General features: G+C 32.6%; 1 protein-coding gene across 9 annotated transcripts in view; it reads left to right on the top strand.

The window, feature by feature from the left end:
- Positions 1-15,429, top strand: part of LOC113518378 (guanine nucleotide exchange factor DBS-like) — a 145,727-nt gene that overhangs the window by 126,030 nt on the left and 4,268 nt on the right. For 7 of the 9 annotated variants that reach the window (XM_026903270.3, XM_026903273.3, XM_026903274.3 and 4 more), the window contains exons 12-18: positions 6,203-6,337; positions 8,682-8,867; positions 9,301-9,492; positions 10,421-10,546; positions 10,787-10,984; positions 11,650-11,858; positions 12,261-12,465. In XM_026903270.3, coding sequence (XP_026759071.2) covers positions 6,203-6,337; positions 8,682-8,867; positions 9,301-9,492; positions 10,421-10,546; positions 10,787-10,984; positions 11,650-11,858; positions 12,261-12,465 — 1,251 coding nt within the window. Of the gene's footprint in view, positions 1-6,202; positions 6,338-8,681; positions 8,868-9,300; positions 9,493-10,420; positions 10,547-10,786; positions 10,985-11,649; positions 11,859-12,260; positions 12,466-13,021; positions 13,051-13,617; positions 13,876-15,429 lie in introns of those variants that run through there. The other 2 variants (XM_031913350.2, XR_004224162.2) reach the window with 2 other exon arrangements.

Raw genomic sequence — 15,429 nt, 5'->3', positions numbered from 1 at the left:
CGTTGTAACAATTTTAATGTTATTTTTTAATACTAGTTATATGTAACAAAATTCAATCTGCATCCGTTCAAAATTCGAGGAATTCCTCGTATTCCTGATATACATCCAGGAATAAATCTGATTTATTACATGAGTCATTATCATAATTATTTGCACCACATTAGCAAAGAAATAAGGTTCATATTTGAAACAGAAAAGGTAATTGCCTGTACGGTACTCAAGTGACTTCAATGAATCACAGTGCGCAGGCGCACCCGCCATGCAGCAATTGAAAGCGTAATATGGTCAATCAGTTCAAGTGCATATCGCCGGGTCATGGCTTGATTTTAAACCGCCATCTGTATTAAACTGTCATTTTTAATACAAATCATTGCTACATCAAATGTCCGTGATTTCTCTGCGTTTCTATATATCCACAAGTGTACTGGGGGGAGGTATTGTTTGTTAGTAATAAAGAATTTAATTAAAATAAATATGTATATTTTTATTTTTTATCTTTCGTACGGCTCGCCATCAACAGGGCTCATCGCTCATCCTCATATCCTACAGCCTAAATGGTTGCGTACAGCGCGATTTCAGAGATGTTTCCTCCCACGAACACTCAGGTTATGGAATGAACTCCCTGCCGAGGTTTTCCCAAGAGACTACAGCATGGGGTTCTACAAAAGGGGCGTAAAGAGGTTTCTTTAGGGTCGACAACGCGCGCGTAATACCTCTGGTATTGCAGATGTTCATAGGCTACGGTAACCACTAACCATCAGGTGGGTCGTATGCTTGTTGGTCATATCAGTGGTATAAAAAAAATCCAAACCATAACATAAATGTTAGTAGCAAAAATCCTTACAAACTGTGTTAGTAGAGCCACAGTGGCTGTAGTATAGTGTGACCACAGACAATTAATAGTTCAGTGTCTCGCACGCAAAATGTGCAATTCAGTAAATCTGCGGAAGACCGCAACGTCCTTTCTATCTGCTATCACGTCCATGACCTTATTTCTGCTGTTTTTCCTCTTTTTTAGCTTATTGATAAACTTTGCTAAAATATATCTATAATACTTAACAATGGAATTTCAATAAATTATTATAGTGATATAGTTATGACGTGGATATTTCTAAAATGCTCACCTAATACTATTCTAAGTTATAAATACAATAAATAAATGAACGCATGTAATATATTAAGAGATTTACAAGGTGTTTCTCTCACAATCTGTTTATAGCGACATATATTAGACCTTTAACCTCGGCAGTAAACCAAAGGATGTAGGGCACGTAAAACAAAATTATTCCACAAATGTTCGCTTTCCAATTTTGGAACAGATCGTTAGAAACAAATGCGTAGGTACAACGTGACGACAAGCAGGTATGCGTGAAAAAATAAAAGAAATATGGCCCGAAACAAGCTTTTGTTTAGATTTTTTTGTTTTATGCATCCCTAACTTCTTATTGGTGTGTAGTAAAAGACTATGTTATTGTTCAACTACTAAATCAAAGGCCATAAAATTAGTAAGATGTATAGAAAGTAAATTACAGAAGTTGTATTGTAATAAGTGCTTATAGCAATGAGACAAAGAGATCTATCCAACCTTATATTTGTTTTACTGAATTGTTTAATCTGTGGTCGTATAAATTTATCTAATAATTTAAAGTCTACTCAAATGAAACCCTAAGAGCATTGACATAACATTCAATTTAATTATGTTTCTATAATTGTCAATATTTTTTTGAAAAGACTAAGCGTCTACCATTGGAGTACTATATAGACGTTTTACCATGTTTGTCTATATCTATATTACATATATTATAAAATTTATCTTTCTATATATCTAACCGTGCAAAGCCAGTAGAGATCGCTAGTATGTAATAATAATCAAATCTCACATATGCACTCGTACACTTACAACCCATGTACATTTTTGTGGCCTTGTTTTTTTCATAACGTATAAACAGTTAACATAATAATTTAAGATTGTGTCCCACAAAGAAGTTGTTATTTTGATCTAAAAACCAGTTATTTTAATCTGAATACTAAAATACTAAATCGATTTTAAAAAAACTTTAAGGGACCAATCTGTAAATATATCTTAACAGATAAAAAAAATAAGATTCCAAATCGGTTTAAAACTGAAGGAGTTATGAAGAAAAACATAAAAAAAAAAACAAATTGAGAACCTCCTTCTTTTTGAAGTCAGTTGAAAAGTCGACGAACAACAGATTCCCAAGATATAAACGCCATTATATTATATATATATATATATATATAGTAAATGCCAGGAATAAATATATATTCTATAAAGTCAAAGTGAGTTAAATATATATAATGGTATAAGTATGTTACAGAGTACAGACGTTTCAATCTTACTGTATTTATCTATTTTTGATGTGGACATTACCTATGTATGTAGATAGATAGATATATAATTTATTATAATTACTTACAACACACAAATAACAACAGACGTACACAGTAAAAAGAGATAAAAGAATGCATATACAAATTAAAAGCAAAATATATAAAACAAGTAATATATTTTTCTTTCATGCGTGTGCCATAGTGACACAAAATGGTCACATCTCTGTTTATTGATTTACCCTCAAAAGAGCAAAACTCTGATATTCTGTTGTGGCTAAGAGCTAATCGCGAAATTCCTTAATAAAAATAATATTGTAAGTATCTAAGTTATAAAAAATTAGGTCACAAAACTAGCAAACGGCACCATCACTGCTTAACATGTAATCTAATTAAAATTCACATTCCCATCTATAACCACGCGCTTGTATAGTCTAAACTAAACAAAGCCCACAGATGTTCCTTAGAAAATATAAAAGAAACAATGAACCCTCGGCTTTCGGCTTGGACAACCGTTCAATACCTTTGAATATAACATGAAAAGAGTCCTTTGGAAGTTAGCAACTGGGCAGGTGTGATGCTCTACTAACACATAGTAATTTACCGTACATACGCAGGTATAGATACACACACATGTATGTGTACCTACATAACGAAAGTTGTTTATACCCGTTATGGTAATTCCGCTAATAGATATAGTACACGGTACTATATGTACTAATTTAAAACCAGGTTTCATTTGTTTTATTTCTGCTTCCTAAGCGTCTCTCAGTTTATGTTATAAAGGTCCTGGCACGAAAATATAAAAATAAATAGTCTATTACCATACACGAATTGAACTTGTCTGTTTTCTTTACCCGTCTCAGACATAACTACACGTCCCGTCTCGCCCTTATTGCCGTATAGTTCAATCTAGTAAATTGCTCTACTTAGAAAATATTTTCAATTATAATGCAGGAAGTATTTATATTGTACTATATCTATAATATTCTATTAAAGATAACTGGAGTATGTAATCGAAAACTAATAAAACTAATCATACCTATAACTTTATTAATAATCAAAACGAATGGTCGTAAAACGTAGTATTTAGTAGTGTATACATATTATAACACATTTGCAGCTTTCATTGAGTACGAAGTGATTGAACAGGTTTTTTTTTTAATTTATCCAAAATAATTTCTTAGATACCTACATAATTTTCATATACTGTTAGTAATACCTATATGTAATCTAATTAATATTTAGGCTCTTACAATATGTAGTACACAGTTTTTATGTGACTTCAAGCAGAAGGAGATACTCAATTCACCTGTTTTTGTGTGTATGTTACGCGATATCTTCGTCACTTTTATCTTCGTCTATTTTTTAATAAAAACATTTTAATAATTCCTCTTGCAATTGATAGAGTTTTCCCTTCTGTTCTCTATACATTTTGATACAATTAAAGTCACTTATTTTTGTGTGGCAAACAGTTATACAGCCATAACGTCTAACTGAAATAATAAACAGTTACAACACATTTGACCTGTAAAATTATTCTATTAATGCTCTATTACAAGTAACAAAATTTATAAATTCTGTGTCCTCATTGAAAAAACTTGAGTAAGAAATTTTTTATCAAAGTGACATATCACGCGAATTGTCGTTATATCCCTTTATGTACATACAAGTTCTCAACGGCCCCGTCCGATAAAGTAGAGCATCTGTCGTGCCGGTTAACAACATAAAGTGAGGCAACAACATTTTTTACTGCCCCGATGTATTCCCGCGCCCCTTCGCATCCCGGCAATCGACTGCAGTTCCTTGTTCCATCACGGACAACCTTAACACAGCATGTGTTCGCGTCAGCGCTCGTCCGCGCAACAAAACTCTCACACGATATCCAAAAAATCCAGTGTTAAACCGTTACGTGATATGTTTTGTGTTTTATGATATTAAATATGGATACGATAAACGTGATGCTCAAGACTGGATATAAAATTGTTAAGGATTTCACGGAGCAACACAGACCAGTGAGTTGACTTTTTAAATTCTCAGTTAACGGAAGCGAGCTATTTGTAAATAGCATCTATTTTGGAATGTGTTCTATGAAATTAACATATTTCTATCTAAAATTTTAATAGTTCTTAAGAAGAATTATAAAACACATAAATAATACCTCTTAATATATTTTGTAATTATTAAATTATGTATCTATCTTTAATTTTAATTTATAATGTATCTTATATTATTTATAAGTAATCAAATTTTACGTGCACGTAAGTTAAAGTTCTGCGAGTATATTTAATTAAATAATCTTTTGCAATTTTAGGAAGTAATAGAATATAATAAAAAATATTCTTTGTTTTCCAACCAATTTCTATAATTATATCAACAATTTGCAACGAATTTATTACAGCAGTTCTTTACTAATATGTTAGAATTTACAAACGATAAAAAAGTACTAAATATTTTTTTTTATTACCTATAAATACTTTTTTTTTTAATAAATACTTTTTTTTTTTTTTGCTAAAAATGCTTTATATAAACTAATACTAATAATAAATGTTATAAGTAAAATTTTCCAATAAATCCATAGTTTTCCTTAGGTTAAAATCCCATAAAGATGCCCTCACCTCAAATAAGTAGATCGAAGTCCGTTACGGCTCGAATAAGTTCAAATGAACAACGTGTTTTGAATTTAATATCACCTGGTAACTCGGAGGGGTTCACTGCTCCACGATGTTATCAAGGGACAAATAAAATAGAATTTAGGACGCCTTGTTCCCGTCTTTGAGATAACACCTAAGGATAAACATAGTAAAGTTTATGAAACTTCATTTATACATAATAAGAGAAGGTTAAATAACGTTGTTCGTACCGACCCCATAAAACCCGACCAAAATAATGTTATATAGATAAAATAAAATAAAAAATCTAATAAAAACCACAGTGTAAGAATATAAACAAATAAGGCTGTATGAACAAAAGACCATTGCCTGACCCATCTTAAAAAAAAGATAGGACGATTCTAAAAGAAATATCCATCTGTCAAAAAAATAATAAACTGTAAATAAATTTTAGATTTTGTTGAATTATAAAAAATTACACATTAATATATTTATAATAAAATATCGTTAATGCTTATTATTACCAATTAAATTGATCACTGTAGAGTTTCCGCAATCCAATGGCTTATATAAAGTTAGAAAATAAACTGAATTAAAAACCGCGTTAGTTATAAATGTATAATACTACTTAATTTGTTCAAATATACGTAATTAGTATTAAGATTTTTGTTGGTTTATATTTATTTATACTAATAAATAAAATGTAGAATAGTAAAAGAAATTGAAGAGAGCATATATATTTTCATTAAAAACTTTCACCCTAAAACCTCAGCTCAAGAGTACCTTACCTACTTTGTGTTCATTTTCTTATTTATAACCTCCAATACATCTCTTTATGTATATAGGCGACGGTCACTACTTTCCATGAGGTGGGCCGTCAGTTTGTTTGCAATTCCAAGTCGTATTTGACGTTTTTAGAAGATGGTAATGTCGTAAAGAAATTATTCAAAGTGCCATCGTACGTAATATAAATGGAAATTTCCGAGACTGCCACCAACTGTAATATTCATAGAAGTACGAAAAAAATATTAGAGTACTACTAAATATATCTTAGCAGATTCCTTACGGGGTAGACAGACAATCTATATGTACATATAACTTTTTCATAACAATTTATTTAAAGCAAAATTAAAATTTTTAGATAATTCAAAGTTTTTAGACATATGGATATGATTTTTACATTGTAAGTGTACAGGCTGTTTACAATTTTTATTTAAAAAAAATCATTTTTTTGTCCACAGATGGAGACATCAGGGGGATCAGTGAGTTCTGGTGGGGAGGACGCAGAAGCTCGGCGGTCGCGGCGCGGTCATGTCCTCGCCGAGCTGCTACAAACCGAGAGGGTCTACGTTCAAGAGCTAGGCTCCATTCTCACAGTGGGTTTGATATATTATTTTTTTTATGACTTCAGAAAGGAGGAAGTAATGAATTCAATAGAACGTTTTGATTTGTATATATGTTACTCATTATCTTAATCAATTCCAAAGGGTTACTTTTGCTCAGTTGAATTAGTATGGAACATATTTAACATTTATACGACGCAATTTCAATATGAACTCAATTGTATTCATTCAAAAATCACCCCTCCAAACCGATTTATATATTTTGCAATCCATAGGATTTACCCCCGTGCTGATCCCATATGTTTTTGTAGCACAAAAACTTTAATCATTTACACTTGTTAATATTATAATGTAAAAGTTTTTTAAGGTGTTTGGATGTTTCCTACTCAGTCATGTTTAATCAACTGAATGTATCAGAATTATATTTTAAAAATTGTAAATACTAAAATTATGATGGTTCCGATACACTTGCATGTTAGCATATATTATTACTTTTGAAGTCATTCATGATAATTAATTTATGAAGCAAATACATTAAAATGGTCAGAAATAAATAAGCATGCGCCCTCAATAGTTAAGTGGTCGTATCATGCTTTAATGTGGGCAACTGACCATAGCGAATTTATTTGTTTTTCTCTATGGGTTACTGTGTTAAACATCTGAAGAGGAGTGTACTCATGATAGACAGTTAGTATCTATATTACAAACTAAACAGTGATACTGAGCATACTTAATCATATACGCTATTCATAGTCATTTATATAATGACGCATATTTAATAGCAAAATTCTACAAAAAAAAAACAAATTTAATTATGACAAAATTAATATGGGACCAAAACGGGAGCAGTTGTCATTTCAATTTGAGTAAAAATAAATACAGTTCAATTAATAATTTACTCTTTTTAGAAGTCGCTTGAAAAGTTTGTAAGTCGCATGTCACAGTAGATCAGTTGCAATTCAACTCGATATCTCCACCATTACGCGCTCTAAAAATTATATATGCCATTGTATGTGAACGGCCCACATCGAACACGGGCCGGGCTCCGCGTGAGTAAACTCATGCGTATCTGGTGCATCAATCGCTCGACACGCGAATATGGCGCGCGCGCTGCACACCGAGCGAAATGCATTGCATGTTACACATTCGCCAAGTGCACTTCGCTGGGGGCTCCCGCACGCGCGTCATACTTCGCTGCTCACTGCACCATGAAATATGGAAAATACGACCTCCATAAATCTTCCGCGAATCTCAGTGTCGGCACCTCCTATTCTTGGTACTACAAAAAAAACGAAAACCCAGCCATTGGAAAGAAGAAACAACTAACCAGTGCGACATCTGACTCAAGCCTGTTTAGTGATTATGCAAATCAAATCCCATTATTCGAAAGAGAAATGGCTCGCGCTAAAAAGTGTTTAAAATCCAGGAGCGATGCAGGAAAAAATCGAGTTAAATACAATACGCGCATCATCAAACCAGTGCACATGGAACCGTTCACTGGAAATTTCTTTTACGGCAAACCGCTGCCTGGTTATGAATATTCACAAAAAACTGAGGAAAAACTTATGTATTTACCGGATTCCGATACGGTTACTGCTTCTGAATATAACACTGGGGAATCGCTTACAACCGTCGCTACTATTGTCGATGCACCAGAATATGTCAGGAATCCTCTATACGGATATTCTCACACAGATGTACGCATTTCGTCACCTGAATACTTAAGTGATTCTACGGCCTCAAAAGATTCGCAATTGAAGTCATCAAGTTGCACTGAATTAAGAAAAACGATGGACAGCAGTGATCAATCTAGTGACATCTTAACCACTATTCTCAAGGACTATAAAAGAATAATGAAAGAATGGAACCATACTATACACGATCATTATTCTTCTCTTTCTCATTGCAGCAAAAGTATGTCCATGTGTAGAAGGAGCAACACTGATAGTTACGTCCAAAGTTTGCATTCAACTTTATCTTGTCGTAAAAGAAATAGGTCATTGAAAACATCCAAGAGTAATACGTATACTCGTACTTATTCAGGAAAAAGCAAGAGGTACCAGTTGGTTAATGAGAGAAAAACTCAAAGTTTACATAGAAATCAAACATTTAGCAATTGGACATCAACATTTCAGAAACTGAAGAAGAAATCGAGGTTTTGGAAGACTGATGCAACTTTATCGGCGTCTGAATGCGAATGCTTAGAAACTATTTATAAAGATTACGACAAGCGATTACAGGATTGGTGCGATGCAGTTAGTTACTGCTCATCTTTGCTTAGCTCGGTATTAGACATAGATTACTGGCTATAAAGAAATGTCTTTACAATCAAGTGCCATTGTTTTCATATACTAATTTTCTTTCTGGTTTGTTTCAGGGTTACAAAGAAGAAATAGAAAAATCAGAAAACCAGAATCTATTGCCGTCAACATTAGTCGGACAAGCAGATGTGCTGTTCGGTAATCTACACGAACTCTTCACATTCCACCAGGACGTGTTCCTAAAAGATTTGGAACGATCGATCTCAGCGACAGAACTTGTTGCACTGTGTTTTGTGGAAAAAGTGAGTGTGATGTTTTATATTTTATTATAAAAATATAGCTTATACTTTTAGTGTTTTCTGATAAATAAAAACCTATAAAGCATCGCATTCTGCCAATAATATTTTTAAGTTTTAATAAATTTAGGACTGACTACTGACATCCCTAATTTTGCATTGTAGGCCACACACTACTGTAAATGTAACAACGGATCTGCTTATTTTCCACCATTATAGTATAAAAACTATAGTAGCAACATAGAACATATTTTCATTGTACAAATAATTGAATTAACTTAGATAGGTGTATTTTTGTCCAAAATACTCAATTCGTTTTGGGACCATCTGGGACTTTTAATCATGAGTGGCCATTATAATTAAGTATTCATGAAATTTTTAGCAACACTATATACCATTTTAATTTAATGTTTTTCACATTACAATCTTGTTTTTCCAGAGGGAGACGTTCTTCCGTTTGTATAGCTATTATTGTCAGAACATCCCACGTTCTGAACGTCTCCGCGAGACGCTCGTGGACACACACCTGTTTCTACAGGCGTGTCAACTGAGGCTCGGACACAAACTACCTCTAGCGGCATACCTACTCAAACCTGTGCAGAGGATCACAAAATATCAATTATTATTAAAAGTATGTTATTGGTTTGTAAATATAATTCTAAATCTAATTAATATAATAAATTCAAATTACGTATATTTTTTGATGGTGTAAAACTTCTTTATTTTAATTTATTGTAAATCTTTTAAAATCGCTATCTCGACAAATCTTAAACAATTGATCTAGCAGAAAATGAAAATATATACATGAAGAACAAGAGTGAGTTAATTTAGTTTACGCGAATAATTTTAAGCTAAAAAAATGTTTGCTTGCCAGGATTATTTCTGATAGAATTTAAATCCAATGTCACACGATTATCAACACTGATTGCAATCAAAAAGAGATTGAATTAATTTAGTCATTGCCATCTAACATTCGCCAATTTTATAAAGAGACAAATGTAGAATATCCTATTTTGGAGGGAAGTCTGTAGTTATTATTTTTAAGACTTAAGTTCATTTCTCAATACCCTTTCTAATAATATAAGATTTGTAAACCAGTTACGCAGTTTTGGTTAAATTCTGATAAGAATAGACATTATATTGGTAACAATCTAACATTACAAAGAGGAAATCTCAAAAAAATACTTAACCGATTTTAAAAAATGTATCACATATAGAAAACTACATTAACGGCGAGTAACATGAACTGTATTTTTAAAAAAATCGGACAAAGGGAATTGTTAGTTCAATTATATATTTAGCTCGCATATATTAGTTTAATAATGATTTTTGTATTTATGAATGTAAACTCTTTATTGTTCCCTTCAAAGAATTATACATTAATTATAAAGATTAAAATTTGCTCACAAAAGAATTAATAATTAATTACTTAAAGCAGAATAAAGAAGCAACAATGCCCATTGTTGCTTCTTTATTTTTAGGCCTTATCGTTAAATAGATATCTCTTTCAGCAACAGGATATGAAGGAATAATTAAAATTGTGTAATGTATACTTTCAGGACTTACTCCGGTACAGCGAGTGCGGTTCGATGACGACCGGCTTGCAACAAGCACTCGACTGCATGCTCGTAGTGCTCAAGTGCGTCAATGATTCCATGCATCAAATTGCGATCACCGGCGTACCTGTAAGTTACAACTACCGGCACTATGTAGATAGATAGATACTCTTTATTGTTTCCTCCAAAAGATTACAATAGTAAACTTATTAAAAATAAAAACAATTACAAGAAATAATCACAATGAGAAAATAATGTAACAAGTAATATATACGTTTTAAATATGCAAATATTTTTTATGCCTCTAATTATTATATTAATAAATTATTTCTCACATACGATCTCACCAGCAACCTTTGTCCCCATCAGGTGGATCTCAGCCAACAGGGCGAGCTACTAATGCAGGGCTCATTTCTGGTGGTGTCTGAGAATAAACGAGATCTCCGGCTGAGGATACGGCCGCGTCGAAGGCATATCTTCCTTTACGAAAAGGCGATGCTCTTCTGCAAACCCGCTACCAAAAACAGCCATAATAAAGCCACTTATCACTTCAAACACGACCTTCAGGTAAGTACAATACGTGTATAATATTACTACTATTTTACTATTATAAATGCGAGTTTGTGTATGTTTAGATGCATGCACGTTTGTTACTCTTTCACAGCAAAACTACTAAACGGATTTAAATGAAATTTAGCACACGGATAGGCTATAATATATTAACTTAGCACATGAGTACAATTAGTTATAAATAAATTAAAAGATAACAAAAATAGACTTTTTACAATGTCTACATAATAATTAATGTATATTAATTTCTAACATTAGAGTACATAATCTAACTAGAATTTGATTATACATATATTGTTTAAAGTAAAAATATATAATCAGTCATAAATAGTAAACCAGAGCAGATCAGGTCCTGCAAACACCACCGGTACTGCTCAGTTTGCTTATCAGGCTATTTCTCTGCTCAGTTCTCTGATTGCTCAGCAGTCAGACATTAATATATTTAATGACAAACTAGATATATTTTTAAAATGTTGTTTATAAATTTTAAGTTTGTAAAATAAACCCATGGCTCACTACATGCTTTGGGATACTGTAAGTGTGATGAGTAATTTATAAATAAATAAATAAATATTTTAGGAATTTCAACGTCCAAACTCCATCCTATCTATTGCCTACTGCTAAAAATATAAGTGACTTAATTTACATACATTTATTTCCAGATGTCACAAATCGGTCTAACAGAATCAGTGAAAGGCGATCCACGCAAATTCGAAGTATGGCGGCAAGGTAGACAAGAAGTGCACACAATAACAGCGCCCAATGTCGAAGTGAAGAGGGCGTGGGTGGACCGCATCAAGCGGGTGCTGCTGGACCAACTGAAGGAGTTGAAGGGCGAACGAGTCCGGCAGTACGGGGCACAGCATCATAGGTTGGTAACGTATAGAGTAATATTAGAACCGAATATTCTAGAAATACAGTTTCTATTTATAGATTGGCGATAATACAAGCAGCAGTTCTTAATAAGAGTTCTTTTTTATGTTTTCTTTCTTTCTCTATATGCAATAAAGAAGGTAAAATCGAAACATTTTTTCTTCAATATAATAAAAAGGGGGCATTGACATTTGTTTATTTTTATCATGAAATAGCAATATCTGAAATCTCTATTAGCGAAAAAATTATTAAAAATTAAATGACCATATGTGGACACTTAAATTGCCCAATGCTGAACAATATTTGTAACTTATGACGACATAACAGTGTTAATATAAGAATAGCAATATGGAGCACTAAAAAAGTCTATGCTCAATAAGTTGTGTCATGACATTTACAGAACACTAATTCAAACAAATTCGTGGGACGTCGGCCCTGGTAATCCTCCTCGAGGAGTTCCCCCTGGCGCGGCAGCACCGACTCACCCCACGCATCCGGCGGCGCCAACACACCCCCCGCGCACAGCCTCCTGCGACACACACGACGAGCCCTGCTGGTCCACTGACCCCTCCGACGACGATGACGACGAGCCCGACCATGCGCCGGTACGTACCAATTCATCTCCCCGCCTCTCGCCCGCTCAACCTCGAAGGCTGCATGCTCTAGCCCATATTGGTGCCCCATAGTGGTATATCCTCGTATTAGTGACTAGGTAATCGGTATACTATTTATTCTACATAACGTATAGTCAATACGATTAACGTCGCGTACTGAAATTGAAACCAACATATTGTCACATTTTGAATTTTATATCTAGTCTAAAAACTAGATCAATGATGTAAAGACCCTAAGCTTATTTTCTTACTTCTTTTATATATTCAGAACGATACCATTGTCTGGATGGTAATGGTGTTATTGCGATTTGACTATACTTTAATTTTCCAATTTTTCAATAAATAATAATGTAAAAAAAAGAAAATTTCTGAATATAGGTAAATATTATATGTTTTAGACTATAAGCAATATTTGATCAGTAAGATGTATATGTCAACTTTTGTTCGTCCTGTAATGTTTACTAACTATAAGTTCGGTAACGCTTTTGGGGTAGCTTAACTAAACGCGGGTACCTTAAATTAATGCCAACTAATTTTGGGTTTGCAGTGTTGAATGAAGTGAAAACCAATCGCTATGTAAGTGTAAAGTGTATTTATAAAGGAATGCGGGCTGAACAATCACGGGTAGCGCATGATAAAAGCTGGCAACCCGTTCCCACTTCGCTTCCCCGATAACATTAAATCTAAACATAAATAACTACAAAAGATATAAATTACCGGTGGAAGAAACAAAATAATCATTGACGGAGAATTTGGAGTAGTGTAGCTTATTAGATCTAGTTCAATAATGTACATTGTCTGGTCTGCTGTAAATTCTCCGTTTCAATAAAAAACAATTTACCGTCCTACCCCAAGTCCAAGATTCACGCCGTCACTGCCTAATTAATTTAGCAAAACCACTCCATCATCGCTTTAATTAGTTATTATTTGATTATAAAGTAATTTTGACACTGGCACGGAAGATATCAGTCACGCACAGTTAAGCACCTCACATTAAATTGAAAATGACTTCACATTTCTTATCGAGGTGGATATAAATTTTGACAAGCCACGCTGAAAATAGCTGTGAGCTATCGGCGCCATCTTGTCGTGCGTCGCGCGATTCAAAATGGCTGCCTTGTCTTAAGTTGTGTTGTTCAACAGGTGACGGAGGCCGTCGGTCTCAACGGTACCATACACAGAATGGTACAGTTCTTTTCGGTATCGGGCTCCACGCAAGCCACCTCCACGTTTTACGTATCACAGTACTGATAGTGTACATACCCTTTACAAGCGCACAGCGTGTAGAGGTTTTGTAAATACAATGAAAAGAGACTGATTTAATATCCAAAGTTTTGTAACCAAAGAGTAAACAACGAACGTGGATATGTCAGTTGTAATTGCCGAACATTAATTATCCGTGTAAGTCATGTTTTGTTTGTATGTCACTCATTGTCAGTGTGCTTTCTCGTTTTGTTAATCTTGCGCTTGCTTTGATTAAATGTTATATAAATCATTGTTGATGATTATTTTAATTTTCGTATCCGTTCATGAGGTAAGTAGAGTTGATATTATAACTATCCTAACTCTATATCTATTATGTAAATATATCTATTGAGCATTATTCATTTATTCATTAACAAGGTACCTACTTATATTAAATACATATTTAAGTACAATTTAGCATTACGCAGTTTGATATTACCTTTAACGAATGGCCAAGTATAAAGTAATAAATGAATATTTAGAATACAATATGAATAATAATTCCCATAAATACCTACTTATATACAATATTAATTTCTCTATGGTCGTGGTTAAAACCAAACAAGTTTATTGGCTAATTTAGCACAACACGGCACCCCATCGATTTGTCTCACGGCTTTGGATGCAAATTGCTTGTCATCACTATTTCTTTTACACAACGTACAACACAGTATTTAAATGTGTGGCACTTGGATTTCATATTCATTTAAATGTGTCACAATATCAAGTACAGGAATAAATTATTTGCTATACACAAATTGAAAAACAGACATAAACCAATCATACTGGACTATTTTATCTGCTATTAAATGTCGTTTCATTTAATTGTCGCTTATAATTTTTTTACATAGACATTATTTTAAAATCTGTTCAGAAATGACACTAAATCCTCAATAAAGTATTATGTTTAAGTCGTTTTCTGTACTCTCATGATAAGGTTTATATACGCCTATAAATAAATTTACGTATATAAAAAATTTATTGTAAATATTTTTACAAAATTTGTTTTTAATATGTACACATAAAATTCATATATTTTATTTTGTTGCCACTTATAAATATTTACGACACAAAATATTATTTTGACAAATCTTTTTTATTCGTTATTTAATTAGCCAAACTGCATTTTTTTGATTTGTTATGCACTTTAATTGGACTGTATAAGGACGTGAAAATATGTGAGAATTTCCCATACTATAATTTCTACTTCATATTTTTTTTTATAATAGATGTATAAACAATACAACATAAACCATTTATTACACCTGAATTATTTACGGCGTTATGGAATATGCCCGTTAAACCTAATCTGTTTTTTAATACTTGGCATAATTTAATAAATGAGGTAATTGAAATATCTTTTTATCAAAGTCTATAATAGTTTGTAAAATAAATAACTAGAACAAAATAAAAAGTTACTGCGATACTTTATTTAGTATGTCTAAATAAAATAATTATTTTTCGTCTATTTTTAAACTACTTCAAAAAGAGGTAGCATTTTAGTTGTATTATTTTTATGTTTGTTGCCTTATAACTACCGTCAGTTGTGAACTGATTTGGAAAATTCTTTTTTTTTTTAAAGAAAAAACTCACTTACAAATTTGTCCCATAGAAATGTAATCCAAATCGATTCAGTAGTTTAGTTTTTAAAACTATATAACTGATTTTGTCAAAATTGAAGTCGGTTTTTTTGTAGGACAAAACATTTAA

Source organism: Galleria mellonella, unplaced genomic scaffold, assembly GCF_026898425.1.
Source record: "Galleria mellonella isolate WM207_F2 unplaced genomic scaffold, CSIRO_AGI_GalMel_v1 utg171, whole genome shotgun sequence".
In the NCBI taxonomy this organism is placed as follows: Eukaryota; Metazoa; Arthropoda; class Insecta; order Lepidoptera; family Pyralidae; genus Galleria; species Galleria mellonella.
This window is presented reverse-complemented; position numbering and strand designations above follow the sequence as displayed.